At 44.0% G+C, this 27,130-nt stretch overlaps 2 protein-coding genes across 2 annotated transcripts; both read left to right on the forward strand.

Annotated features, from left to right (window-relative positions):
- The first annotated feature begins 4,031 nt into the window (after positions 1-4,031).
- On the forward strand, positions 4,032-6,994 carry LOC116987481 (immunoglobulin lambda-1 light chain-like). The gene is made up of 3 exons (XM_033043544.1): positions 4,032-4,137; positions 4,261-4,605; positions 6,505-6,994. Exons 1-3 carry the CDS (start codon positions 4,089-4,091, stop codon positions 6,825-6,827), a joined length of 717 nt encoding a protein of 238 aa, XP_032899435.1. The 5' UTR covers positions 4,032-4,088; the 3' UTR covers positions 6,828-6,994.
- A 9,476-nt stretch (positions 6,995-16,470) lies between these two features.
- Positions 16,471-19,286, forward strand: LOC116987165 (immunoglobulin lambda-1 light chain-like). Its single transcript, XM_033043040.1, has 3 exons — positions 16,471-16,519; positions 16,643-16,987; positions 18,928-19,286. Exons 1-3 carry the CDS (start codon positions 16,471-16,473, stop codon positions 19,248-19,250), a joined length of 717 nt encoding a protein of 238 aa, XP_032898931.1. The 3' UTR covers positions 19,251-19,286.
- The last annotated feature ends 7,844 nt before the right edge of the window (positions 19,287-27,130 follow it).

Below are 27,130 nucleotides of genomic sequence, written 5' to 3' on the forward strand. Positions count from 1 at the left end.
TCTTGGTGCTCGCCTGTGGCTAGAGTAGAAGCAAAGATTCTTTTCAGGACCCCTGGAATCACCTCTCTTGCCTCCCTCGATAAATTGGGATAAATACCAACGGGTGCAGGGGACCTATCCAAGTCAATGTTCCTCAAGAACCTCTCTGCCGTTCTTTTCGATCTCAAGACCCAGCAGATGTGCCCTAACATATTTGTATTCTCCACATTGATCTCACCGTCATCCACGTCCTTCTCCTTGGCAAAACACACTCATTTAACAATTCAGCTACATCCTTTATCATTGATTTCAGCTCTGCCTTTAACACTGTCATCCCCGCTAGCTTGATCACCAAACTAAGCGGACTTGGCATCTCCACCTCCCTCTGCAATTGGACACTGGATTTCCTCACCAACAGACCACAGTCTGTTAGGGTCAACAACCTCACCTCCTCCACTATAACACTGAACATCGGCGTGCCACAGGGCTGTGTGCTCAGCCCTCTCCTCTACTCCCTCTTTACCCATGACTGCATCCCTAAGAATGGCTCCAACGCGTCATTAAATTTGCCGACGACACCACGGTGGTAGGACTGATCAGTGACAACGACGAGTCAGCCTACAGGGATGAGGTCCAGCACCTGACAACCTGGTGTGCCAACAATAACCTCGTCCTCAACTCCAAGAAGACGAAGGAAATTATTGTTGACTTCAGGAAGAACAGAGGGGGCAGACATACCCCCATCCATATAAACGGGACTGAGATGGAGCGCGTCTCCAACTACAAATTCCTCGGGGCACACATCTCGGAGGATCTGTCCTGGTTCCTGAACACCTCCAAGCTGATCAATAAGGCGCAGCAGCGCCTTTACTTCCTGAGAAGGCTCAAGAAAGCCCACCTGTCCCCCCAGATCCTGACCAACGTTTACCGCTGTACCATCGAAAGCATCCTGACCACCTGCTTCACGGTATGGTACAGCAGTTGCACTGTAACGGACAGGAAGGCACTACAACGGGTGGTGAAAACCGTTCAGTACATCATCGGTGCCCGCTCCCTGCCATGGATGCCCTCCACCGAAAACGGTGTCTGAGACGGGCCGGGAAGAGCATCAAAGATCCCTCCCACCCTAACCATGGACTGTTTGCCCTCCTCCCATCAGGGAGGTGGTACAGGAGCCTCAGGTCTCGTACTAGTAGGATGAGGAACAGCTTCTACAACAACACTATCACATTGCTGAACTCGGAGTCCCGCCGATAGATTTCTCCAGTCTCTCCGTCCACATTGTTTGCTTATTCTGTATTTTTATTTCTATATTGCACTATTATTACGGACTGACGCTAAACTGCATTTCGTTGTACCCATACTTGTATCTGTGCAATGACAATAAAGTTAAATTGATTTGAATTGAATTGATCAGACGTAACGTATCTCTCGGCACCCTTCTTGTTTTTAACACATGTATAAAAAGACACATGACCAGTTTGACCCTACTAATCACCCGGTTGAACCCTTTGCTCCTTGCCATTCCTCATAATCCCCGTATGATGCCACTTTGCTTAATCTGACATACGCTTCCGTTTTGTTTCTGAAGATGTTTATAACCTCCGTAGTAATTCACGGATCCCTCACTATGCCATCCTTATCCATCCTCCTTACTGGAACATGCTGATCTTGTACTTTGGTCAGCTGGCCTTGAAATAACTCCCATAGGTTAGCTGTGAACATTCTCAATAACAACTGCTCCCAAGCTCCTGCCTGGTGACATTTTAATCTGTTTTGCTTCTGTCAACATCCAGACCAATCCTTATCCAACCCAATATTAAACCTTGTAAAGTTGTGGTCACTATCTCCAAGTGCTCTTCCAGCATACCACCAGTCACCTGGCCAAGCTGATTTTCCCAGTACAAAGTCCAGTATCGTCCCTCCTGGATTCAGACTATCCATACACCGTTTAAGGCAAATTACTTGTATATACTTCATAAATTCTGCCCCGTTTAACCCTCTTGCACTGAACAAAATACAGTCAATGTTGGGGAAGTAAACGATACCCACTACAACAACACTGTAGTTCATGCATCTGTATGCAAATCCGACCCATCTCCCGCTGATTATTGTGTGTCCCATAATATACTCCCATTAGAGAGACTGTTCCTTTCATATTTTTAAGCACAACCCATATGTCTCAATAGATGTACGCTCCAGTATGTCCCCTCTGAGTACCGCCATCACAAATATCGAAGCCCTGATACATGTCTCTCCCACACCAGGTTTTCATAATGGCCACGACATTATCATTCCAAGCACTGATCTCGACTATCTACGTTAATTTAACTTTATCCACAATACTCCTTGCATTGAAGTAAACATTTGATCCCTTAATTGCCCCATAATCATGAACCACTCCCTGCCCATCTTTCCTTTGAGAATTACTTGTTATAACCTCCACCTTCTCATCAACCTTCCCACTTGCAGACTTGCTACTTTCGTTCCCATTCTCTTTCATTTTAGCTTAAATTCTCCAGATTAGGACAAGCAAACTTCACTGCAAGGATGTTGGAGCCCCTTCAGTTCAAATGCAACCTGTCCCTCTTGTGCAGGTCGCCTTTGCGGTAACAGAAATCTCAATGGTCTACAAACGGAATAATTTCACCTGCACCAACTGCTGAGCCATGCATTCATCTGTCCCATCCTCCTATTGCTACCCTCACTAACACGTGGCAACTGTAGTAATCTAGAGATTACCGCCACGCAGATGGTAATTTTCACCTTTTCCTAAATCCCAATAGACATCCCGTGGGACATAATTGCTCACCGTTATATTTAGCTGATCTATATATATTCACTCCAGAGGACCCCATCCCTTTTCCTAACTCTTTTCCCATCTCTTTATCCTGACTCTGTAGGACCTCATCCAGTTTCCTACATATCATTTGTGCGGACATGCACAACAACTTCTGTCTGTTCACCCACCAGCTCGAAAATGCTCTGCAGTCGATCCAGGACATCCTAGATCCTTGCACCAGAGAGGCAACAGTCCATCCACGAGGCCTATTTGCTCCTCTCTGTCGCCCGCACTAATGTGTTTTTATCACAATCACTGCCTGACTTCATACTGTTGCACATCAGAAACAGGCCCAGTGCCACAGACCTGACTACTGCTGCTGTCCCCTGAACGGTTACCCCCTCAACAGTTGCAAAATAACATCGCTATTTTGCAGAGGAAAGTCTACAGGGGATCCCTGAACCCACTGCCTACTCTCTGTGCTGGTGTTCACTCTTCGATTATTTGTCCACACTCACTATGACACCTAACTATGACTTGCTCACTCTCTGGACGAACATTAGGTCATCCAATTGCAACTGCAGATCACTAACAGGGTCTTTCAGGAGCTGCACCTGGACACACCTCCTGCAGATGTAATGTTCAGAGACACTACGTCTTCTTCAGTTCCAACATCCCACAGGCTGAGCACACTAGCCTCCATCTCTATGACACCAAGACCAGGTTGTGCTGCAAAGCAAACATAAAGTGACAGACCAAACCGTATCCTAAGGTAACCCTCACAGGAGCCTCTTGAGCTTAGGCCTCAATAAACCAATCTTACTATATAGGGCAGCTCCACTTATGTTTACCTTCATTTTATTGGCAATTGTTATTTAGCCAAATAACCAAGTGTGACACTTGCCCGCAAATAACGATAGAGAAGGTGAACCACTATTCAAATAAGCATAACTCTGTCCGTGTGTAATGCAATGTAATTGCAATGTATTTAGGAATAGGTGACGTTTCGGGTTGCGACCCTTCTTCAGACTTAGAGTCACAGGAGAGGGAAATAGAGACATCAAAACAGAATCTCTAACGTGCTTGGAAATATATTAAATTGTACCGAGATACATAATTGGAAACTAAATCCATATCTACCTAACATTTCGGAAATAATTTGACACAGGAACAATCTGGCAACTTTTGATTGGCGCAGCATCCATTCTGATTTAAATGTTTTGCATAATTAAGGAAGACAGTGACGCCTCGCAACAGGGTTCATAAGCGACCTGGAGAGACACCTGATCAACCACTTCATCTGGCGCCCTCCACCCAAACAATTACAATGTCTTGCTGGATGTCACTGGTTTGTGCGTTAGCATTTTCCGCAGCGTGTGAGTATTTTACTTCCAATGTTATTTATTCTGGAGTGCGATTAAACGTTTAGATATCTGACACTTCTGCTGTTTCGCTAATATATTGGTAAATGTTGTATTTTTTTCTGGTTTGTTTTCCAGGCATAAATGGGCAAATTACACTAAATCAGCCGGCTTCAAAATCCACGTCTCCGGGGCAAAACGCGCTAATTTCCTGTATCTTGACTGGCGGCAGTTTAAGTAGTAATTATGTTTACTGGTACCAGCAGATTCCCGGAGCGGTTCCGCGGTTTCTGTTCTACTATAACTCGGGCAACAGCATTGTTAGAGGCTCGGGAGTTTCTGACCGTTTCGCGGGATCAGTGTCAGGCAACACTGCAACATTGACAATAGCGAATGTGCAGTTGCGGGACGCTGCGGACTACCACTGTGCTGTGTGGATAAGTGCTTTCATCTTCGGCAAAGGAACGAGGCTGGGTATTGGCAGTAAGTAAACTTTCTTCTACCTATGGGTCATTGATACTGCCGTGAAAAATAATTAGTTTTTTGTCGCTGATTGATGTTTCTAATAAAAGGCTTTTAAAGCTGATTTTTTTAAAGAATGCCCGACCAAGATCGAATCTCCTTTGGCAAATTGGTTGACAACAGCAATGAAAGGACGAAATGACTGTCCAGCTGTTTTTTTTACTCTTAATTATTTTCGGACGATGAGCTAGCATTGACCAAGCTGGGTACTAATAAAACCGACCGTATGGAAACGGGAATTAACATTAGAGTGACAAGGAACTGCAGATGCTGATTTGCAAAATAAAAACACCCAAAAAAGCAGAGGAGTGCCTCAGTGGGTCAGGCAGCATCTCTGGTGAACATAGATTGGTGCCGACCCGAAACGCCTCATTCATCGTCTCCAGAGAAGCTCCCGAACCGCTAAGTTAATCCATCACGTTGTGCATCTTTCGGGAAATTATTTCTTGCCTTTAATGGCGCCTAGAATTCTAATGGAAAATGCACCTTCTATAATAGCTAATTTTCTGTTGATATTCCATCACGAAATGTAAAATGTGGGGATTCTGCGGATCACTAGACCCTGATAGAATTTTCCCAACATTGTGAACATGGAGAAATGTGGATTCTTGAAAAGTATTGGTTCTCATCTAAGAATCGGCACGGTGGCGCAGCGGTTTAGCGCTGTAACCCAGTCGGTTCCATCCCGACTACGGGTGCTGTCTGCACGGAGTTTGTACGTTCTCCCCGTGACTGCATGTGGTACAAATAAATTAAATCCTATTTCGAGAGGACTAACTGCCACATTTATCTTTGTCCTCTTTTATACTTTTAAAACTGCTTGAATATTGCTTGGGATAAACATCGGACGCAAACAATAACGCGGTGCGAGGTGTAGTGCAGCGACATTGGATTTGAAATCGTCCATCGTTATGAATATATGTTTTTTTTTTTTAAATTTATGCTTTCAAATCTTTGCTTAATTGTGTCTCCCGGACATATTCAAAGTCAATGTATGCGGCCAATGATTTACTGCTAATGCGATATTTAATTCATTTCGTGATTTTAAATTCCGATACCTATGAGTTTTGTTGCCCAGATGTAATTGTCATTACACTTAGAGCATGCGGATTCTGGAATCAATGGGACAGCGAATATTTCCATTTTACACGAAAAATAACTGAAAATATGAAAGCAATTTGCGCATTGAATTTCCCAACCATATCAGTAATCAGCAAGTGATTACAGCCGATTTACATTTTTGCCATTGAGTGCACGGAGTGAGATTCGATGATCAAATTCAGAAATTGAGCTAATTTTTTACTTCAAAAAGAAGACACGTATACGTTTCAACATAAACGTAAATCATGTCAAAATCAATTTAAAAATGCGGGAACTAGTCTATGCATCGATGGGTAAAATGGCAAATTATTCGTGTCTCTTTTATCGAATCATTCATGACACTTCGTTCTTTAGTCTTAATAAATGAAAGTATCTAAATAAGACAGGTTTTAAGAGAGTTCAGTTGAAATTGGCACAATAGTTCCATAATTTATTCAATCCTGCAAATGGCTGTCGGGTCCAACACACGATTTTTATTTCAACTGGGGCCAATGGAAATAATACTCTGGAGATCAATTAAAAACACTGACGAAATAATTTATGTTAAACTACAAAATAGAACGTGTCACATTGGCATAAATACCAATTAATCTTCGGCGATCACACCTGGAAAATATCTCACGTGCGCAATTGAACAATTTGAAACAAGTAGAGGAAAAATGTTTATTCATTAAAATGAATGGATCCATGGTATTTTAACTACGTTTTAACCGAAGCAGTTCTTCAACCCCCACTAATCTGTGATATTATTTTAAACAGCACCTCGCGCCCCCGCAATGTCCGTCCTCGGACCTTCAGCGGAAGAAATCAAGGGAAAGGGCACGGCCACCCTGGTGTGTTTGGTGAGCGGGTTTAATCCGGGTGCAGTGGACATTGAGTGGACCGTGGACGGCAGTGCGAGAAGTGACGGCGTTGAGACCAGCCCAATCCAGCAGGAGAAGGACAACACGTTCAGTGCGAGCAGTTACCTGACTCTGCCAGTCACAGTATGGAACTCAAACGATCTTTACTCCTGTGTGGTTAAACACGAAACCCACGCTATCCCGCTTAAGGCAGACATCACCAGAACCGGCTGTATCTAAAACTCCTCAATTCCACCTAATGGAGATGAAGTGATATATTTTCTTTCTTTATTTGTGAGAAATTGGTTTGGGCATATTGTTTGTTTTTCGACCAGTCTTTGCGTTTAAAATCGTCGTTTGTCTTGCCAATTGTGAACGCCATTCCATTAAAGCAATCAAATAGTTAATTGCACCTCCTATGTTATTCAATCTCAGTTGATGCATCTTCAAATATACATTAATATTCAGTGGTCTGAAGTTTGTATTCTGGATGTTTGCTTACTGCTATCATAAATTCAAACACGACTGTGAAATAAAATCAATAGTCCATTATTAAGAGCAATACATTTCCGTGACTATTATTTCCGATGCGGAAGCAGTCAAATGTATGAAATCAAGATTTATGATTTTTGACCTGATAGACGAAACAGCGATTTAGGTCATCGAACGTTGTTTAAAACCGGTGACTCTAAGTTGGTTCACTTTACCCAGCGCTCGCCCATAGGTAACAAACACGCACACACACACACACGTTCATATGGAATCCCATTCGAATGTGGGCGGCTGAACAACATATACGGGCCTACTAATCAATTAGGAATCTATGTCGAACACGATGCTAAAACTAAAGGACCATCTCCGACACCTCCCTCCCATTTCCTGATCTCAATCTCTATCACAGGAGAGAGAATGATCTGGATGAGGGAATTGAATGCAACATCTCCAAGTTTGCGGATGACACGAAGCTGGGGGGGGGGGGGGGGGCAGTGTTAGCTGTGAGGAGGATGCTAGGAGGCTGCAAGGTGACTTGGATAGGTTGGGTGAGTGGGCAAATGCATGGCAGATGCAGTATAATGTGGATAAATGTGAGGTTATCCACGTTGGTGGCAAAAACAGCAAAGTAGACTATTATCTGAATGGTGTTCAAAAGGGAACTGCAGATGCTGGAATATCGAAGGTACACAAAATTGCTGGGGAAACTCAGCGGGTGCAGCAGCATCTATGGAGCGAAGGAAATAGGCGACGTTTCGGGCCGAAACCCTTCTTCAGACTGATGGGGGTGGGAGAAAGAAGGAAAAGGGGAGGAGGGGGAGGAGCCCGAGGGCGGGCGGATGGGAGGGTGGGAGGAGACAGCTAGAGGCTTAAGGAAGGGGAGGAGACAGCAAGGGCTAGCAAAATTGGGAGAATTCAATGTTAATGCCATAAGGACGCAAGGTCCCCAGACGGAATATGAGGTGCTGTTCCTCCAATTTCCGCTGTTGCTCACTCTGGCAATGGAGGAGACCAAGGACAGAGAGGTCGGATTGGGAATGGAAGGGGGAGTTGAAGTGCTGAGCCACCGGGAGTTCAGGTAGGTTTTTGCGGACTGAGCGGAGGTGTTCGGCGAAACGATCGCCCAACCTACGCTTGGTCTCCTCGATGTAAATCAGCTGACATCTAGAGCAGCGGATGCAGTAGATGAGGTTGGAGGAGATACAGGTGAACCTTTGTCGCACCTGGAACGACTGCTTGGGTTCTTGAATGGAGTCGAGGGGGGAGGTGAAGGGACAGGTGTTGCATTTCTTGCGGTTGCAACGGAAAGTGCCCGGGGAGGGGGTGGTGCGGGAGGGAAGGGAAGAATTGACGAGGGAGTTGCGGAGGGAGCGGTCTTTGCGGAAGGCAGACATGGGGGGAGATGGGAAGATGTGGCGAGTGGTGGGGTCACGTTGGAGGTGGCGGAAATGGCGGAGGATTATGTGTTGTATTTGGCGGCTAGTGGGGTGAAAGGTGAGGACCAGAGGGACTCTGCCCTTGTTGCGAGTGCGGGGATGGGGAGAGAGAGCAGTGTTACGGGGTATGGATGAGACCCTGGTGTGAGCCTCATCTATGGTGGCGGAGGGGAATCCCCGTTCCCTGAAGAACGAGGACATTTCCGATGCCCTGGTGTGGAATGTCTCATCCTGGGAACAGATGCGGCGTAGGCGGAGGAATTGGGAGTTGGGGATGGAGTCTTTACAGGGGGCAGGGTGGGAAGACGTGTAGTCCAGATAGCCATGTGAGTCAGTGGGTTTGTAATGTATGTCGGTCAGGGGTCTGTCCCCTGCGATGGAGATGGTGAGGTCAAGGAATGGTAGGGAAGTGTCGGAAATCGTCCATGTGTATTAGAGAGCCGGATGGAAGTTGGTGGTGAAGTGGATGAAGTCAGTCAGTTGTGTGTAGGTGCAGGAGGTGGCCCCAAAGCAGTCGTCAATGTAACGGAGGTAGAGGTCGGGGATGGGGCCCTGGTACGTCTCGAACAAGGATTGTTCAACGTACCCGACAAAGAGGCAGGCGTAGCTGGGGCCCATGCGTGTGCCCATAGCTACGCCTTGTGTTTGGAGGAAATGGGAGGAGTCAAATGTGAAGTTGTTGAGGGTGAGGACCAACTCCGCTAAGCGGAGGAGAGTGTCAGTGGCTGGGTATAGGTTGCTCCTCTGGTCGAGGAAGAACCGGAGGGCTCCGAGGCCATCCTGGTGGGGGATGGAGGTGTAGAGTGACCGGACATCCATGGTGAAGATGAGGGGGTGAGGGCCCAGAGTGTGGAATGCGTGGAGGCGGCGGAGAGTGTCTGAGGTGTCTAGAACATAGGTGGGGAGGGATTTGACCAAGGGGGATAGGATGGAGTCAATGTATGTGGAGATGAGTTTGGTGGGGCACGAACACGCAGAGACAATGGGTCTGCCGGGAGAACCGGGTTTGTGGATTTGAATGGTGGCCGATTAGGAAAGGGGGAGATGCAACGAGACCTGGGTGTCATGGTACACCAGTCATTGAAAGTAGGCATGCGGGTGCAGCAGGCAGCGAAGAAAGCAAATGGTATGTTAGCATTCATAGCAAAAGGATTTGAGTATAAGAGCAGGGAGGGTCTACTGCAGTTGTACAGGGTCTTGGTGAGATCACTCCTGGAGTATTGCGTACAGTTTTGGTCTCCTAATCTGAGGAAATACCTTCTTGCCATAGAGGGAGTACAGAGAAGGTTCACCAGACTGATTCCTGGGATGGCAGGACTTTCATATGAAGAAAGACTGGATAGACACGGCTTGTACACGCTAGAATTTAGAAGATTGACGGGGGATCTTATATTCTTAAGGGGTTGGACAGGCTAGATGCAGCAAGATTATTCCCGATGTTGGGGAAGTCCAGAACTAGGGGTCACAGTTTAAGGATAAGAGGGAAGTCTTTTAGGACCGAGATGATAAATCATTTTTTAACCAGAGAGTGGTGAATCTATGGAATTCTCTACCACAGAAGGTAGTTGAGGCCAGTTCATTGGCTATATTTAAGAGTGAGTTAGATGTGGCCCATGTGGCTAAAGGAATCAGGGGGTATGGAGAGAAGGCAGGGATGGGATACAGAGTTGGATGATCAGCCATGATCGTATTGAATGGCGGTGCAGGCTCGAAGCGCTGAATGGTTTACTCCTGCACCTATTTTCTATGTTTCTATGTTTCTATGAGATGGACCATCGACTGACGTCTATTACAAACCCTCTGACCCGCACAACTATCTCGGCTACACTACTTCCCACCCTGCTTCCTGCAAAGGCTATCACCCACTCCCAATTCGTCCGTCTGCACCGCAACTTCGCACAAGATGAGGTGTTCCATACATGGACATCCGAGATGTCCTCATTCTTTAGTGAACGGGGTCCCCTTCCACCATCATAGAATAAATGTGAGGTCACCTACTTAGGTAGCAAAAACAGAAAGAAAGATTATTATCTAAATCGTGTCAATTTGGCAAAAGGGTAAGTACTACGGGATCTGGGGGTCTTTGTTCATCAATTAATGAAAGCAAGCATGCAGGTACAGAAGGCAGTGAAGAAAGCGAATGGCATGGTAAGAGGAGTTGAGTATACAGCAAAGTGTTTCTTCAGCAGTTGTACAGGGCTGTAGTGAGACCACATCTGGAGGATTGTGTGCAGTTTTGGTCTTCAAATTTGAGAAAGGACATTCTTGCTATTGAGGGAGTGCAGCGTAGGTTTACATAGGCTGTGGGCCGAGCATCAAAAATGTGTCTAGAAATAGGATTTCGTGACAAAACTACATGAAATATTCACATATTGTGTAAAAAAAATTATATAAATCACCCCTGAAACTCGATATGAAGAAGACTTGCACATTTTTTATTAAATTAGAGAAAAACCGGAAAGATTTCGGGAATTTTTTAGTCCAATCAAAGCACATTTAACATTGAGTTGTCTGCCAGTTGGCCAATCATGCGCTTTGCTTCAGGCTAGCACACAAAATGGCTGAGGGGGCTTCACAGATGCATGTTTTACTGGAGATTCCGATGTGTTGTTCTGTGGAATAAATGTCGTGGAAACTTGCAGCAGGTTAATTGTATTTAGTAAGAAAAGCATTAAAAAGGCTGAAGAAAGTTCTGATAAGTCGATGGAAGTGGAAGAAAGCCTTGAAAGCAAAGTCCCTGCTGATGTGCAGGAACACAAAGATTAAGACAGCCAGGAGGGAATCGACTCTAATTGAAAGGTAAGATCTAACGTCTGAATTTATGAAAATCTATCTGTATGGACTTTAATCAATTTAATTGCACCCTTTTATAATGTGAATAATCTCCAGTAAAACAGGCATCTGTGAAGCCCCTCAGCCATTTTGCAAAGCGCGTGATTGGCCAACTGGCAGACAACTCAATGTTAAACGTGCTTTGATTGGACTAACTTATTTTCCCTAATTTAATAAAAAAAATGTGCAAGTCTTCTTCATATCGAGCATGAGGGGTGATTTATATATATTATTTTACACAATATGTGAAAATTTCATGTAGTTTAGTGACTTGGGTCACGAAACTGCAGAATAAAGCTCCTCGGCCCACAGCCTAACGAGGTTGATTCCAGGGATGGCGGGTCTGTCATATGCTGAGAGAATGGAGCGGCTGGGCTTGTCTACTCTGGAATGTAGAAGGATGAGAGGATATTTTATTGAAACATATGGGTTTATTAAGGGTTTGGACACGCTAGGGGCAGGAAACATGTTCCAGATGTTGGGGGATTCCAGAACCAGAGGCCACAGTTTAAGCACAACGGGTAAGGTATTTAGAACGGAGACGAGGAAACACTTTTTCACACTGAGAGTTGCGAGTCTGTGGAATTCTCTGCCTGTGGAGGCCGGCTCTCTGGAAACTATCAAGAGATTGCTAGATAGGGCTCTAGAAGATAGTGGAGTCAGGTGGATATGGGGAGAAGGCAGGAACAAGGTGCTGATTGTGGATGATCATCCATGATCACATTGAATGGCCGTGATGGCTTTAAGGACCGTATGGCCTACTCCTGCACCTATTGTCTATTGTCTATTGTCAATTACACAGCCATGTCTAACGCTAACTAGCTCATTAACCTTCAAATGGGAGTAAATCTCAATGAATTATCTCCAATAGTTTCCTACCATTGACGTGAGTCTCACCGGCCTTAATTTCCCTGGATTCTTTCTACGTCTCAATCAACAAACGAACAACTGGTAATTTTCCAGTCCTCTTGGTGCTCGCCTGTGGCTAGAGTAGAAGCAAAGATTATTTTCAGGACCCCTGGAATCACCTTACTTGCCTCCCTCAATAAATTGGGATAGATACCAACGGGTGCAGGGGGCCTATCCAACTCAATGTTCCTCAAGAACCTCTCTCCCGTTCTTTTCGATCTCAAGACCCAGCAGATGTGCCCTAGCATATTTGTATTCTCCACATTGATCCCACCGGCATCCACGTCCTTCTCCTTGGCAAAACACACTCATTTAACAATTCAGCTACATCCTTTATCATTGATCAGACGTAACGTATCTCTCGGCACCCTTCTTGTTTTTAACATATGTATAAAAAGACGCAGGGTTTTCCTAACCCCAACTCATCAATTACATTTCATGAAGCAGTTTGACCCTACTAATCACCCGGTTGAGCCCTTTGCCCCTTGCCATTCCACATAATCCCCGTATGATGCCACTTTGTTAAATCTGACATACGCTTCCGTTTTGTTTCTGAAGATGTTTATAACCTCCATAGTAATTCACGGATCCCTCACTATGCCAACCTTATCCATCCTCCTTACTGGAACATGCTGATCTTGTACTTTGGTCAGCTGGCCTTGAAATAACTCCCATAGGTTAGCTGTGAACATTCTCAATAACAACTGCTCCCAAGCTCCTGCCTGGTGACATTTTAATCTGTTTTGCTTCTGTCAACATCCAGACCAATCCTTATCCAAACCAATATTAAACCTTGTAAAGTTGTGGTCACTATCTCCAAGTGCTCTTCCAGCATACCACCAGTCACCTGGCCAAGCTGATTTTCCCAGTACAAAGTCCAGTATCGTCCCTCCTGGATTCAGACTATCCATACACCGTTTAAGGCAAATTACTTGTGTCTACTTCATAAATTCTGCCCCGTTTAACCCTCTTGCACTGAACAAAATACAGTCAATGTTGGGGAAGTTAACGATACCCACTACAACAACACTGTAGTTCATGCATCTGTATGCAAATCCGCCCCATCTCCCGCTGATTATTGTGTGTCCCATAATATACTCCCATTAGAGAGACTGTTCCTTTCATATTTTTAAGCACAACCCATATGCCTTAATAGATGAACGCTCCAGTACGTCCCCTCTGAGTACCGCCATCACAAATATCGAAGCCCTGATACATGTCTCTCCCACAACCAGGTTTTCATAATGGCCACGACATTATCACTCCAAGCACTGATCTCGACTATCTACGTTCATTTAACTTTATCCACAATACTCCTTGCATTGAAGTAAACATTGTATCCCTTAATTGCCCCATAATCATGAACCACTCCCTGCCCATCTTTCCTTTGAGAATTACTTGTTATAACCTCCACCTTCTCATCAAACTTCCCACTTGCAGACTTGCTCCTTTCGTTCCCATTCTCTGTCCATTTTAACTTAAATTCTCCAGATTAGTACAAGCAAACTTCACTGCAAGGATGTTGGAGCCCCTTCAGTTCAAATGCAGCCTGTCCCTCTTTTGCATGTTGCCTTTGCGGTAACAGAAATCTCAATGGTCTACAAACTGAATAATTTCCCCTGCACCAACTGCTGAGCCATGCATTCATCTGTCCTATCCTCCTATTGCTACCCTCACTAACACGTGGCAACTGTAGTAATCTAGGTAATTTTCACCTTTTCCTAAATCCCAATAGCCATTCCGTGGGACCTCATTGCTCATCGTTATATTTAGCTGACCTATCTATATTCACTCCAGAGGACCCCATCCCTTTTCCTAACTCTTTTCCCATCTCTTTATCCTGACTCTGTAGGACCTCATCCAAGTTTCCTACATATCATTTGTGCGGACATACACAACGACTTCTGTCTGTTCACCCACCAGCTCGAAAATGCTCTGCAGTCATTCCAGGACATCCTAGATCCTTGCACCAGAGAGGCAACAGTTCATCCACGAGGCCTATTTGCTCCTCTCTATCGCCCGCACTAATGTGTTTTCATCACAATCACTGCCTGACTTCATACTGTTGCACATCAGAAACAGGCCCAGTGCCACAGACCTGACTACTGCTGCTGTCCCCTGAACGGTTACCCCCTCAACAGTTGCAAAATAACATAGCTATTTTGGAGGGGAAAGTCTACAGGGGATTCCTGAACCCTCTGCCTACTCCCTGTGCTGGTGTTCACTCTTCGATTATTTGTCCGCACTCACTATGACACCTAACTATGACTTGCTCACTCTCTGGATGAACACGAGGTCATCCAATTGCAACTGCAGATCACTAACAGGGTCTTTCAGGAGCTGCACCTGGACACTCCTCCTGTAGATGTAATGTTCAGAGACACTACGTCTTCTTCAGTTCCAACATCCCACAGGCTGAGCACACTAGCCTCCATCTCTATGACACCAGGACCAGGTTGTGCTGCAAAGCAAACATAAAGTGACAGACCAAACCGTATCCTAAGGTAACCCTCACAGGAGCCTCTTGAGCTTAAGCCTCAATAAACCAATCTTACTATATAGGGCCGCTCCACTTATGTTTACCTTCATTTTATTGGCAATTGTTATTTAGCCAAATAACCAAGTGTGACACTTGCCCGCAAATAACGATAGAGAAGGTGAACCAATATTCAAATAAGCATAACTCTGTCCGTTTGTCCTGGGAAAGCAATTGCAATGTATTTAGTATACGCAAACAATGTCTTCGTAATTAATTGTTACTTGCAGCGAGTGAACATATAGAATGGGGCAAGTGTCAAATAAAGCGGATTATTTTGCTGTGAATGAAGTTCAATTACTTGATTGCTGTCGGAGCTGCACACATCCAGGTAAGGTGAAAGCATTTCAGAAGTACTAAGCAGTATTTTAACCAATCGGAAACAAAGCTTGAGACATTGATGCCTCTGCTTGGCTTGTTTACAAGTCACCGATCTGAGGACTTTATAGGTGAGAGTTTTCACTGTACAGGCACACTCGTGGAAAGGACCGCTCTCTTTTGATTAATTGTCAGCCGAATTGTAAGAGTCCAAATAAGAAAATGCTGATATTGTTCTGTTCTTTAAGCTGTCTTTTCTAGTTGATGTGCTTTAGCATTGATTCACACGGTGCTGTAGCAATCCTTAATATGAAAAGAGGCTTTCGCTATAAATAGAGCGATTGGTTCGGAGTAAGAAATGTGCGTACGTCATATCAAGCAACGCTGTTCACATCTAAATATAATTCCATATATCGAATGAAGGTTGACAGAATTTATACCATGGCAATACAAACACCTACAGACTCACTTCACCTTTTTAACCGATAAAGCTACCTTGGCGATTAAATATATTTCTCAATTTCACGTCAGTGAAACTGAACTAACCTTTGGTGCTACGAGCAAACATGGTTTCCAAAAATAACTCCAAAATCTTTACATTGGTTTTGACAGTGACTTGCGTAGAGGGTAAGATGGTCAGAATTGACACCGAGATTTAAAAAAAATCATAAATAATTTGCAATCAATTGCAAATTCGCTTTCAGACATCTCATAGTCGCTATCTTCATCATAATATTCACCAGTTTCAAATACAATGTGCAATTAAAGGGATGAACGTACAAGTCCCGCGCAGTAGGACGACACAGTGAGATCAGATTAATCAGCGCTGGATATGATGAGTTACTTCCACGAATATAATTTATTTCAATATACACTCTCTGCAACCACACAGAAAATGATTCAAACTAAATGCAAAACCATAAATAAATGTCACGTTTCAAATAAAACAAAATCTCCAGTTGTAGGAAGGAACTGCAGATGCTGGTTTACACCGAAGATAAGCACACATTGCTGGGCTTAAAATGGAATAGGTGACGTTTCGGGTTGCGACCCTTCTTCAGACTTAGAGTCACAGGAGAGGGAAATAGAGACATCAAAACAGAATCTCTAACGTGCTTGGAAATATATTAAATTGTACCGAGATACATAATTGGAAACTAAATCCATATCTACCTAATATTTCGGAAATAATTTGACACAGGAACAATCTGGCAACTTTTGATTGGCGCAGCATCCATTCTGATTTAAGTGTTTTGCATAATTAAGGAAGACAGTGACGCCTCGCAACAGGGTTCATAAGCGACCTGGAGAGACACCTGATCAACCACTTCATCTGGCGCCCTCCACCCAAACAATCACAATGTCTTGCTGGATGTCACTGGTGTGTGCGTTAGCATTTTCCGCAGCGTGTGAGTATTTTACTTCCAATGTTATTTATTCTGGAGTGCGATTAAACGTTTTGATATCTGACACTTCTGCTGTTTCGCTAATATATTGGTAAATGTTGTATTTTTTTCTGGTTTGTTTTCCAGGCATAAATGGGCAAATTACACTAAATCAGCCGTCTTCAAAATCCACGTCTCCGGGGCAAAACGCGCTAATTTCCTGTATATTGACTGGCGGCAGTTTAAGTAGTAATTATGTTTCCTGGTACCAGCAGATTCCCGGAGCGGTTCCGCGGTTTCTGTTCTACTATAACTCGGCCAACAGCATTACTAGAGGTACGGGAGTTTCTGACCGTTTCGCGGGATCAGTGTCAGGCAACACTGCAACATTGACAATAGCGAATGTGCAGTCTGGGGACGCTGCGGACTACTACTGTGCTGTGTGGATAAGTGCTTTAATCTTCGGCAAAGGAACGAGGCTGGGTATTGGCTGTAAGTAAACTATCTTCTATCTATGGGTCATTGATACTGCTGTGAAAAATAATTAGTTTTTTGTCGCTGATTGATGTTTCCAATAAAAGGCTTTTAAAGCTGATTTTTTTTAAGAATGCCCGACCAAGATCGAATCTCCTTTGGCAAATTGGTTGACAACAGCAATGAAAGGACGAAATGACTGTCCAGCTGTTTTTTTAAATTCTTAATTACATTTCGGACGATGAGCTAACATTGACCAAGCCAGGGTACTAATAAAACCGACCGTATGGAAACGGGAATTAACATTAGAGTGACAAGGAACTGCAGATGCTGATTTACAGCAAAAAAAACACCCAAAAAGGCACTGGAGTGCCTCAGTGGGTCAGGCAACATCTCTGGTGAACATAGATTGGCGACGACCCGAAGCGCCTCATTCATCTTCTCCAGAGAAGCTCCCGAACCGCTAAGTTAATCCATCACGTTGTGCATCTTTCGGGAAATTATTTCTTGCCTTTAATGGCGCCTAGAATTCTAATGGAAAATGCACCTTTTATAATAGCTCATTTCTGTTGATATTCCATCACGAAATGTAAAATGTGGGGATTCGGCGGATCACTAGACCCTGATAGACTTTTCCCAACATCATGAACATGGAGAAATGTGGATTCTTGAAAATGATTGGTTCTCATCCAAAAATCGGCACGGTGGCGCAGCGGTTTAGTGCTGTAACCCAGTCGGTTCCATCCCGACTACGGGTGCTGTCTGCACGGAGTTTGTACGTTCTCCCCGTGACTGCATGGGGTACAAATAAATTAAATCCTATTTCGAGAGGACTAACTGCCACATTTATCTTTGTCCTCTTTTATACTTTTAAACTGCTTGAATATTGCTTGTATGCTTTTTTTGTAAGTGCTAAAGAATCTCATGGCCAATATTTAGCCGGGATAAACATCGGACGCAAACAATATCGCGGTGCGAGGTGTAGTGCAGCGACATTGGATTTGAAATCGTCCATCGTTTTGAATCTATGGTTTTATTTTTTATTTTTATGCTTTCAAATGTTTGCTTAATTATGTCACCCGGACATATTCAAAGTCAATGTATGCGGCCAATGATTTACTGCTAATGCGATATTAAATTCCGGTACTTATGAGTTTTGTTGCCAGATGTAATTGTCATTACACTTAGAGCATGCGGATTCTGGAATCAATGGGACCGCGATTATTTCAATTTTCCACGACAAAAAAACTGAAAATGTGAAAGCAATTTGCGCATTAAATTTCCCAACCATATCAGTTGAATTCAGTTTTATTGCAGGTGATTACAGCCGATTTTCTTTTTTGTCATTGAGTGCACGGAGTGAGATTCGATTATCAAATTCATAAATTTAGCTAATTTTTTACTTCAAAAGAGGAAACGCATGCGTTTCAACATAAATGTAAATCGTGTCAAAATCAATTAAAAATGCGGGAACTAGTCTATGCATCGATGGGTAAAATAGCAAATTATTCGTGTCTCTTTTATCGAATCCTTCATGACACTTCGTTCTTTGGTCTTAACAAATGAAAGTGTCTAAATAAGGCATGTTTTAAGAGAGTTCAGTTGAAATTGGCACAACAGTTCCATAATAATAAAAACCTGCAAATGACTGTCGAGTCCAACACACGATTTTTATTTCAACTGGGGCCAATGGGAATAATACTCTGGACATCAATTGAAAACACTGACGAGATAATTTATATTAAACCACAAAATAGAACGTGTCCCATTGTCATAAATACCAATTAATCTTCGGAGATCACACCTGGAAAATATCTCACGTGCGCAATTGAACAATTTGAAACAAGTAGAGGGAAAATGTTTATTCATTAAAATGAATGGATCCATGGTATTTTTAATTACGTTTTAACCGAAGCAGTTCTTCAACCCCCACTAATCTGTGATATTATTTTAAACAGCACCTCGCGCCCCCGCAATGTCCGTCCTCGGACCTTCAGCGGAAGAAATCGAGGGAAAAGGCACGGCCACCCTGGTGTGTTTGGTGAGCGGGTTTAGTCCGGGTGCAGTGGACATTGAGTGGACCGTGGAAGGCAGTGCGAGAAGTGACGGCGTTGAGACCAGCCGAATCCAGCAGGAGAAGGACAACACGTTCAGTGCGAGCAGTTACCTGACGCTGCCAGTCACAATCTGGAACTCAAACGATCTTTATTCCTGTGTGGTTAAACACGAAACCCAGGCTATCCCGCTTAAGGCAGACATCACCAGAACCGGCTGTATCTAAAACTCCTCAATTCCACCTAATGGAGCTGAAGTGATATATTTTCTTTCTTTATTTGTGAGAAATTGGTCTGGGCATATTGTTTGTTTTTCGACCAGTCTTTGCATTTAAAATCGTCGTTTGTCTTGCCAATTGTGAACGCCATTCCATTAACTAATCAAATTGTTAATTGCACCTCCTATGTTATTCAATGTCAGCTGATGCATCTTCAAATATACATTAATATTCAGTGGTCTGAAGTTTGTATTCTGGATGTTTGCTTACTGCTATCATAAATTCAAACACGACTGTCAAATAAAATCAATAGTCCATTATTAAGAGCAATACATTTCCGTGACTATTATTTCAGATGCGGAAGCAGTCAAATGTATGAAATCAAGATTTATGGTTTTTGACCTGATAGACGAAACAGCGATTTAGGTTATCGAACGTTATTTAAAACCGGTGACTTTAAGTTGGTTCACTTTACCCAGCGCTCGCCCATATGTAACAAACACGCACACACACACACACGTTCATATGGAATCTCATTCGAGTGAGGGCGGCTGAACAACATATACGGGCCTACTAATCAATTAGGAATCTATGTCGAACACGATGCTAAAACTAAAGGATCATCTCCGACACCTCCCTCCCCTTTCCTGATCTCAATCTCTATCACAGGAGAGAAAATGATCTGGATGAGGGAATTGAATGCAACATCTCCAAGTTTGCGGATGACACGAAGCTGGGGGGCAGTGTTAGCTGTGAGGAGGATGCTAGGAGGCTGCAAGGTGACTTGGATAGGTTGGGTGAGTGGGGAAAATGCATGGCAGATGCAGTATAATGTGGATAAATGTGAGGTTATCCACGTTGGTGGCAAAAACAGCAAAGTAGACTATTATCTGAATGTTGGCCGATTAGGGAAAGGGGAGATGCAACGAGACCTGGGTGTCATGGTACACCAGTCATTGGAAGTAGGCATGCAGGTGCAGCAGGCAGCGAAAAAAGCAAATGGCATGATAGCATTCATAGCAAAAGGATTTGAGAATAAGAGCAGGGAGGTTCTACTGCAGTTGTACAGGGTCTTGGTGAGATCACTCCTGGAGTATTGCGTACAGTTTTGGTCTCCTAATCGAAGGAAAGACCTTCTTGCCATAGAGGGAGTACAGAGAAGGTTCACCAGACTGATTCCTGGGATGGCAGGACTTTCATATGAAGAAAGACTGGAGAGACTCGGCTTGTACACGCTAGAATTTAGAAGATTGACGGGGGATCTTATATTCTTCAGGAGTTGGACAGGCTAGATGCAGGGAGATTATTCCCGATGTTGGGGAAGTCCAGAACAAGGGGTCACAGTTTAAGGATAAGAGGGAAGTCATTTAGGACCGAGATGATAAATCATGTTTTAACCAGAGAGTGGTGAATCTGTGGAATTCTCTACCACAGAAGGTAGTTCAGGCCAGTTCATTGGCTATATTTAAGAGGGAGTTAGATGTGGCCCATGTGGCTAAAGTAATCAGGGGGTATGGAGAGAAGGCAGGGATGGGATAGAGTTGGATGATCAGCCATGATCGTATTGAATGGCGGTGCAGGCTCGAAGCGCTGAATGGTTTACTCCTGCGCCTATTTTCTATGTTTCTATGTTTCTATGAGATAGACCATCGACTGACGTCTATTACAAACCCACTGACTCCCACAACTATCTCGGCTACACTACTTCCCACCCTGCTTCCTGCAAAGACTATCACCGACTCCCAATTCGTCCGTCCGAGATGTCCTCATTCTTTAGTGAACGGGGGTCCCCTTCCGCCATCATAGATGATGCCCGCAATCGTGTCTCCTCAGTATACGCAGCTCCGCCCTTGTTCCCCTTCCCCCAGTCGCAACAGAGACAGAGTTCCCCTGGTCCTTAAATTTTACCCCATCTGCCGGCGCATACAACACATAATCCTCCAACATTTTCGCCACCTCCAATGGGATCCCGACACTAGTCACATATTTCCATCTCCACCCCTTTCCGCCTTCCGCAGAGATCCTCAGCAACTCCCTGGATAACTCATCCCTTCCCATCCATATCACCCCCTCCCCAGGTACCTTATCCTGCAACCGCAGGAGATACAACACCTTTCCTCCCCCATTCCCACACTGATCTTTTTGACATAGGTCTCCTCCATTGTCAGAGTGAGGCGAAATGCAAATTGGAGGAACAGCATCTCATATTTCGCTGGGCAGCCTACAGCCAAGTGGAATGAATGTTGATTTAACTAACAACAAGTAATCCTGACATTCCCTCTCCCTCTATCCCTCCACCACCCAAGTCACACCAGCTTCTCGTCTTCACCCAATGATCAGCTAACAACGGGGTTAAGAAGGAGAGACAAATCAACCATGATTGAATGGTGGGTTGAAGTTGGGTCGTGGCGTAATTCTACTATTCCTTACGACCTTATGACTTTATCACTGGTCCGCGCGGTAGGGATTAACGGGTCCCTTTCAGAATGGCAGGAAGTGACTAGTGGGGTGCCGCGAGGCTCGGTGCTGGGACCGCAGCTATTTACAATATATGTTAATGATTTAGATGAAGGGATTAAAAGTAACATTAGCAAATTGCAGATGATACAAAGCTGGGTGGCAGTGTGAAATGTGAAGTGGATGCTATGAGAATGCAGCGTGACGTGGACAGGTTGGTTGAGTGGGCAGATGCATGGCAGGTGCAGTTTAATGTGAATAAATGTGAAGTTACCCACTTCGGTAGCAAACACAGAAAGAAAGATTGTTATCTAAATCGTGTCAAGTTGGGAAAAGGGGAAGGACTACGGGATCTGGAGGGTCTTTGTTCATCAGTCAATGAAAGCAAGCATGCAGGTACTGGATGCAGTGAAGAAAGCGAATGGTATGGTGGCCTTCATAACAAGAGGAGTTGAGTAAAGGAGCAAAGAGTTCCTTCTGCAGTTGTACAAGGCTGTAGTGAGACCACACCTGGAGGATTGTGTGCAGTTTTGTTCTTCAAATTTGAGGAAGGACATTCTTGCTATTGAGGGAGTGCAGCGTAGGTTCATAAGGTTAATTCCCGGGATGGCGCGACTGTCATCTGCTGAGAGAATGGAGCGGCTGGGCTTGTCTACTCTGGAATTTAGAAGGATGAGAGGGTATCTTATTGAGACATATAGGATTATTAAGGGTTTGCACACGCTAGAGGCAGGAAATATGTTCCCGATGTTGGGGGAGTCCACAACCAGGGGCCACAGTTTAAGAATAAGGGGTAAGCAATTTAGAACGGAGATGGGGAAAGACTTTTTCACACTGAGAGTTGCGAGTCTGTGGAATTCTCTGCCGGTTCTCTGGAAACCTTCAAGAAATTGCTCGATAGGGCTCTTGAAGATAGCGGAGTCAGGGGGATATGGGGAGAAGGCAGGAACAGGGTACTGATTGTGGATGATCATCCATGATCACATTGAATGGCCGTGCTGGCTTGAAGGGCGGTGTGGCCTACTCCTGCACCTATTGTCTATTGCCTATTACACAGCCATGCCTATAGCTAACTAGCTCATTCTCCTTCAAATGGGAGTAAATCGCAATGAATTATCTCCAATAGTTTCCTACCACTGACGTGCGTCTCACCGGCCTCTATTTCCCTGGATTCTTTCTACGTCTCAATCAACAAAGGAACAACTGGTCATTTTTCCAGCCCTCTATATGCTCGCCTGTGGCAAGAGAAGAAGCAAATATTCTCAATACCCCTGGAATCACCCCTCGCCTCCCTCAATAAAATGGGATAGACACCAACGGGTGCAGGGGACCTATCCAACTCAATGTTCCTCAAGAGCCTCACTGCTGCTCTTTTCAACCTCAAGCCCCAGCATATGTGCCCTAGCATATTTGTTTTCTCCACACTGATCTCACCGTCATCCACGTCTTTTTCCTTGGTGAATACAGATGCAGAACGCACTCGTTTAACAATTCCGCTACATCCTTTATCCTTGATCAGACCTACCGTATCCCTTACACCCTTCTTGTTTTTAACATATGTATAAAAATCCGCCGTATTTTCCTTAACCCAACAAATCAATTACATTTCTTGACCAGTTTGGCCCGACTAATCACCCAGTTTAGCTCTTTGCTACTCATCATTCCTCATAATCCCCGTATGATGGCACTTTGTTAAATCTGGCATACGCTTCCGTTTTGTTTCTTAAAAGGTGTATAACCTCCGTGGTCATTCACGGATCCCTTACCATGCCATCATTATCCATCCTCCTTACTGGAACGTGCTGATCCTGTACTTTGGTTAAATAACTCCCATATATTAGTTGTGGACATACTCAATAACAACTGCTCCCAAGCTCCTGCCTAATGACGTCTTAATCTGTTTTGCTTCTGCCAACATTCACACCAAATCCTTATTCAAACCAATATTAAACCTTGTAATGTTGAGGTCACTATCCCCAAGTGCTCTTCCAGCATACCACCAGTCACGTGGCCAAGCACATTTCCCAACACAAGCTCCAGTATCGACCCTCCTGGATTCAGACTATCCATACACCGTTTAAGGCAAATTTCTTGGATATACTTCATAAATTCTGTCTAATTTAACCCCCTTGCACTGAACAAAATACAGTCAATATTGGGGAAGTTAACGATACCCACTACAGCAACACTGTAGTTCATGCATCTGTATGCATATCCGATCCATCTATTAGATTCGATTAGATTAGATTAGATCTAATCTAATAGATGGACGGATGGATCTCCCGCTGATTATTGAATGTCCCATAAAATAATCCCATTAGAGAGACTGGTCCTTTCTTATTATTAAGCACAACCCACATGTCTCAATAGATGTCCCCTCCAGTACGTCCCCTCTGAGTTCCGCCATCCCAAATATCGAAGCCCTGATACATGTCTCTCCCACAAGCAGGTGTTCATAATGGCCACGACATTATTATTCCAAGCACTCATCTCGACTATCTACGTTCATTTAACTTCATCCACAATACTCCTTGCATTGAAGTAAACATGTCATCCCTTAATTGCCCCATAATCATAAACCAATCCCTGCCCATCTTTCCTTTGAGGCTTACTTGTTATAACCCCCACTTTCTCATCAGCCTTCCCATTTGCAGACTTGCTCCTTTCGTTCCCATTCTCTGTCCATTTTACCTTAAATTCTCCAGATTATTACGAGCAAACTTCACTGCAAGGATATTGGTGTCCCTTCAGTTCAAATGTAACCTGTCCCTCTTGTGCAGGTTGCCTTTGCGATAACAAAAATCTCAATGGTCTACAATCCGAATCATTTCCCCTGCACCAACTCCTCAGCCATGCATTCATCTGTCCCATCCTCCTATTGCTACCTTGATTAACACGTGGCAACTGTAGTAATCTAGAGATTACCGCCCTGCAGGTGGTAATTTTAACCTTTTACCTAACTCCCAATAGACACTCCGTAGGACCTCATTGCTCTTCGGTATATTTTGCTGATCTACCTATATTCACTCCACAGGACCCCATACATTTTCCTAACTCTTTTCCCAACTCTTTATACTGACTCTATAGGACCTCATCCAGTTTCCTACATACCATTTGTGCGGACATGCACAACGACTTCTCTCTGTTCACCCACCAGCTCGAAAATGCTCTGCAGTCGTTCCAGGACATCCTAGATCCTTGCACCAGAGAGGCAACAGTCCATCCATGAGTCCTATTTGCTCCTGTCTGTCACCCGCACTAATGTGTTTTAATCACAATCACTGCCTGACTTCATGCCGCTGCACATCAGAGACAGGCCCAGTGCCACAGACCTGACAACTGCTGCTGTCCCCTGAACGGTTGCCCCCTCAACAGTTGCAAACGAACATAGCTGTTTTGCAAGGGGAAGCCTACAGGGGACTCCTGAACCCTCTGCCTACTCCCTGTGCTGGTGGTCACTCTTCTATTCTTTGTCCGCACCACAGGTGTGAGCACCTCACTATGACTCCTAACTATGACTTTCTCACTCTCTGGATGAACACGAGGTCATCCAATTGCAACTGCAGATCACTAACAGGGTATTTCAGGAGCTGCACCTGGACACACCTCCTGCAGATGTAATGTTCAGAGACACTACGTCTTCTTCAGTTCCAACATCCCACAGGCTGAGCACAGTAGCCTCCATCTCTATGACACCAAGACCAGGTTGTGCTGTAAAGCAAACATAAAGTGACAGAACAAACCGTATCCTAAGGGAACCCTCACAGGAGCCTCTTGAGCTTAAGCCTCAATAAACCAATCTTACTATATAGGGCAGCTCCACTTATGTTTACCTTCATTTTATTGGCAATAGTTATTTAGCCAAATAACCAAGTGTGACACTTGCCCGCAAATAACGATAGAGAAGGTGAACCAATATTCAAATAAGCATAACTCTGTCCGTTTGTCCTGGGAAAGCAATTACAATGGATTTTGTATACGCAAACAGTGTCTTCGTAATTCATTGTTACTTGCAGCGAGTGAACACATAGAATGGGGCAAGTGTCAAATAAAGCGGATTATTTTGCTGTGAATGAAGTTCAATTACTTGATTGCTGTCGGGGCTGCACACGTCCAGGTCAGTTGAAAGCATTTCAGAAGTACTAAGCAGTATTTTAAAAATCGGAAACAAAGCTTGAGACATTGATGCCTCTGTTTGGCTTGTTTACAAGTGACCGATCTGAGGACCTTATAGGTGAGAGTTTTAACTGTACAGGCACATTAGTGGAAAGGACCGCTCTCTTTTGATTAATTGTCAGCCGAATTGTAAGCGTCCAAATAAGAAAATGCTGATATTTGTCGGTTCTTTAGGCTGTATTGACTTGTTGATGTGCTTTAGCATTGATTCACACGAGGCTGTAGCAATCCATGATATGAAAAGAGGCTTTCGCTATAAATAGAGCGATTGGTTCGCAGTAAGAAATGTGCGTACGTCATATCAAGCAACGCTGTTCACATCTAAATATAATTCCATATATCGAATGAAGGTTGACAGAATTCATACCATGGCAATCCAAACACCTACAGACTCACTTCACCTTTTTAACGGATAAAGCTACCTCGGCGATTAAATATATTTCTCAATTTCCTTCTCAATTTCACGTGCAGCTTAGTTTCACGTGCACTCAAGTCAGTGAACCTGAACTAACCTTGGGTGCGACGAGCAAACATGTTTCCAAAAATAACTCCAAAATCTTTACATTGGTTTTGACAGTGACTTGCGTAGACAGTAAGATGGTCAGTATTGGCACCGAGATTTAAAAAATCATAAATAATTTGCAGTCAATTGCAAATTAGCTTTCAGACATCTCCTAATCGCTATCTTCATCATAATATTCACCAGTTTCAAATACAATGTGCAATTAAAAGGGCGAAGGAACAAGTCCCGCGCATTAGGATGACACAGTGAGATCAGATTCATCAGCACTGAAAATGATGAGTTACCTCCTTCAATATAATTTATTGTAACACACACTCTCTGGAACCACACAGAAAAGGATTCAAACTAAATGCAAAACCAGAATTGAATGTCCCGTTTCAAATAAAACAAAATCTCCAGTTGTAGGAAGGAACTGCAGATGCTAGTTTACACCGAAGAAAAGCACACATTGCTGGATTTAAGATGGAATAGGTGACGTTTCGGGTTGCGACCCTTCTTCATACTGAGAGGGAAACTAGAGATATCAAAACAGAATATCTTACGTGCTTGGAAATATATTAAATTGTACCGAGATACATAATTGGAAACTAAATCCATATCTACCTAACATTTCGGAAATAATTTGACACAGGAACAATCTGGCAACATTTGATTGGCGCAGCGTCCATTCTGATTAGAGTGTTTTGCATAATTAATGAAGGCAGTGACGCTTCGCAATAGGGTTCATAAGCGA

The sequence above is a fragment of the Amblyraja radiata genome, chromosome 25, assembly GCF_010909765.2.
Source record: "Amblyraja radiata isolate CabotCenter1 chromosome 25, sAmbRad1.1.pri, whole genome shotgun sequence".
NCBI lineage: Eukaryota > Metazoa > Chordata > Chondrichthyes > Rajiformes > Rajidae > Amblyraja > Amblyraja radiata.

Excerpts from the sequence above, each read along its gene's own strand:
- LOC116987165 (XM_033043040.1), top strand. The coding sequence starts at position 16,471 with ATGTCTTGCTGGATGTCACTGGTGTGTGCGTTAGCATTTTCCGCAGCG. Across the intron at positions 16,520-16,642 it reads GTTAGCATTTTCCGCAGCGT|GCATAAATGGGCAAATTACA; the intron begins GTGAGTATTTTA and ends TTTGTTTTCCAG. Across the intron at positions 16,988-18,927 it reads AACGAGGCTGGGTATTGGCT|CACCTCGCGCCCCCGCAATG; the intron begins GTAAGTAAACTA and ends TATTTTAAACAG.
- LOC116987481 (XM_033043544.1), top strand. The coding sequence starts at position 4,089 with ATGTCTTGCTGGATGTCACTGGTTTGTGCGTTAGCATTTTCCGCAGCG. Across the intron at positions 4,138-4,260 it reads GTTAGCATTTTCCGCAGCGT|GCATAAATGGGCAAATTACA; the intron begins GTGAGTATTTTA and ends TTTGTTTTCCAG. Across the intron at positions 4,606-6,504 it reads AACGAGGCTGGGTATTGGCA|CACCTCGCGCCCCCGCAATG; the intron begins GTAAGTAAACTT and ends TATTTTAAACAG.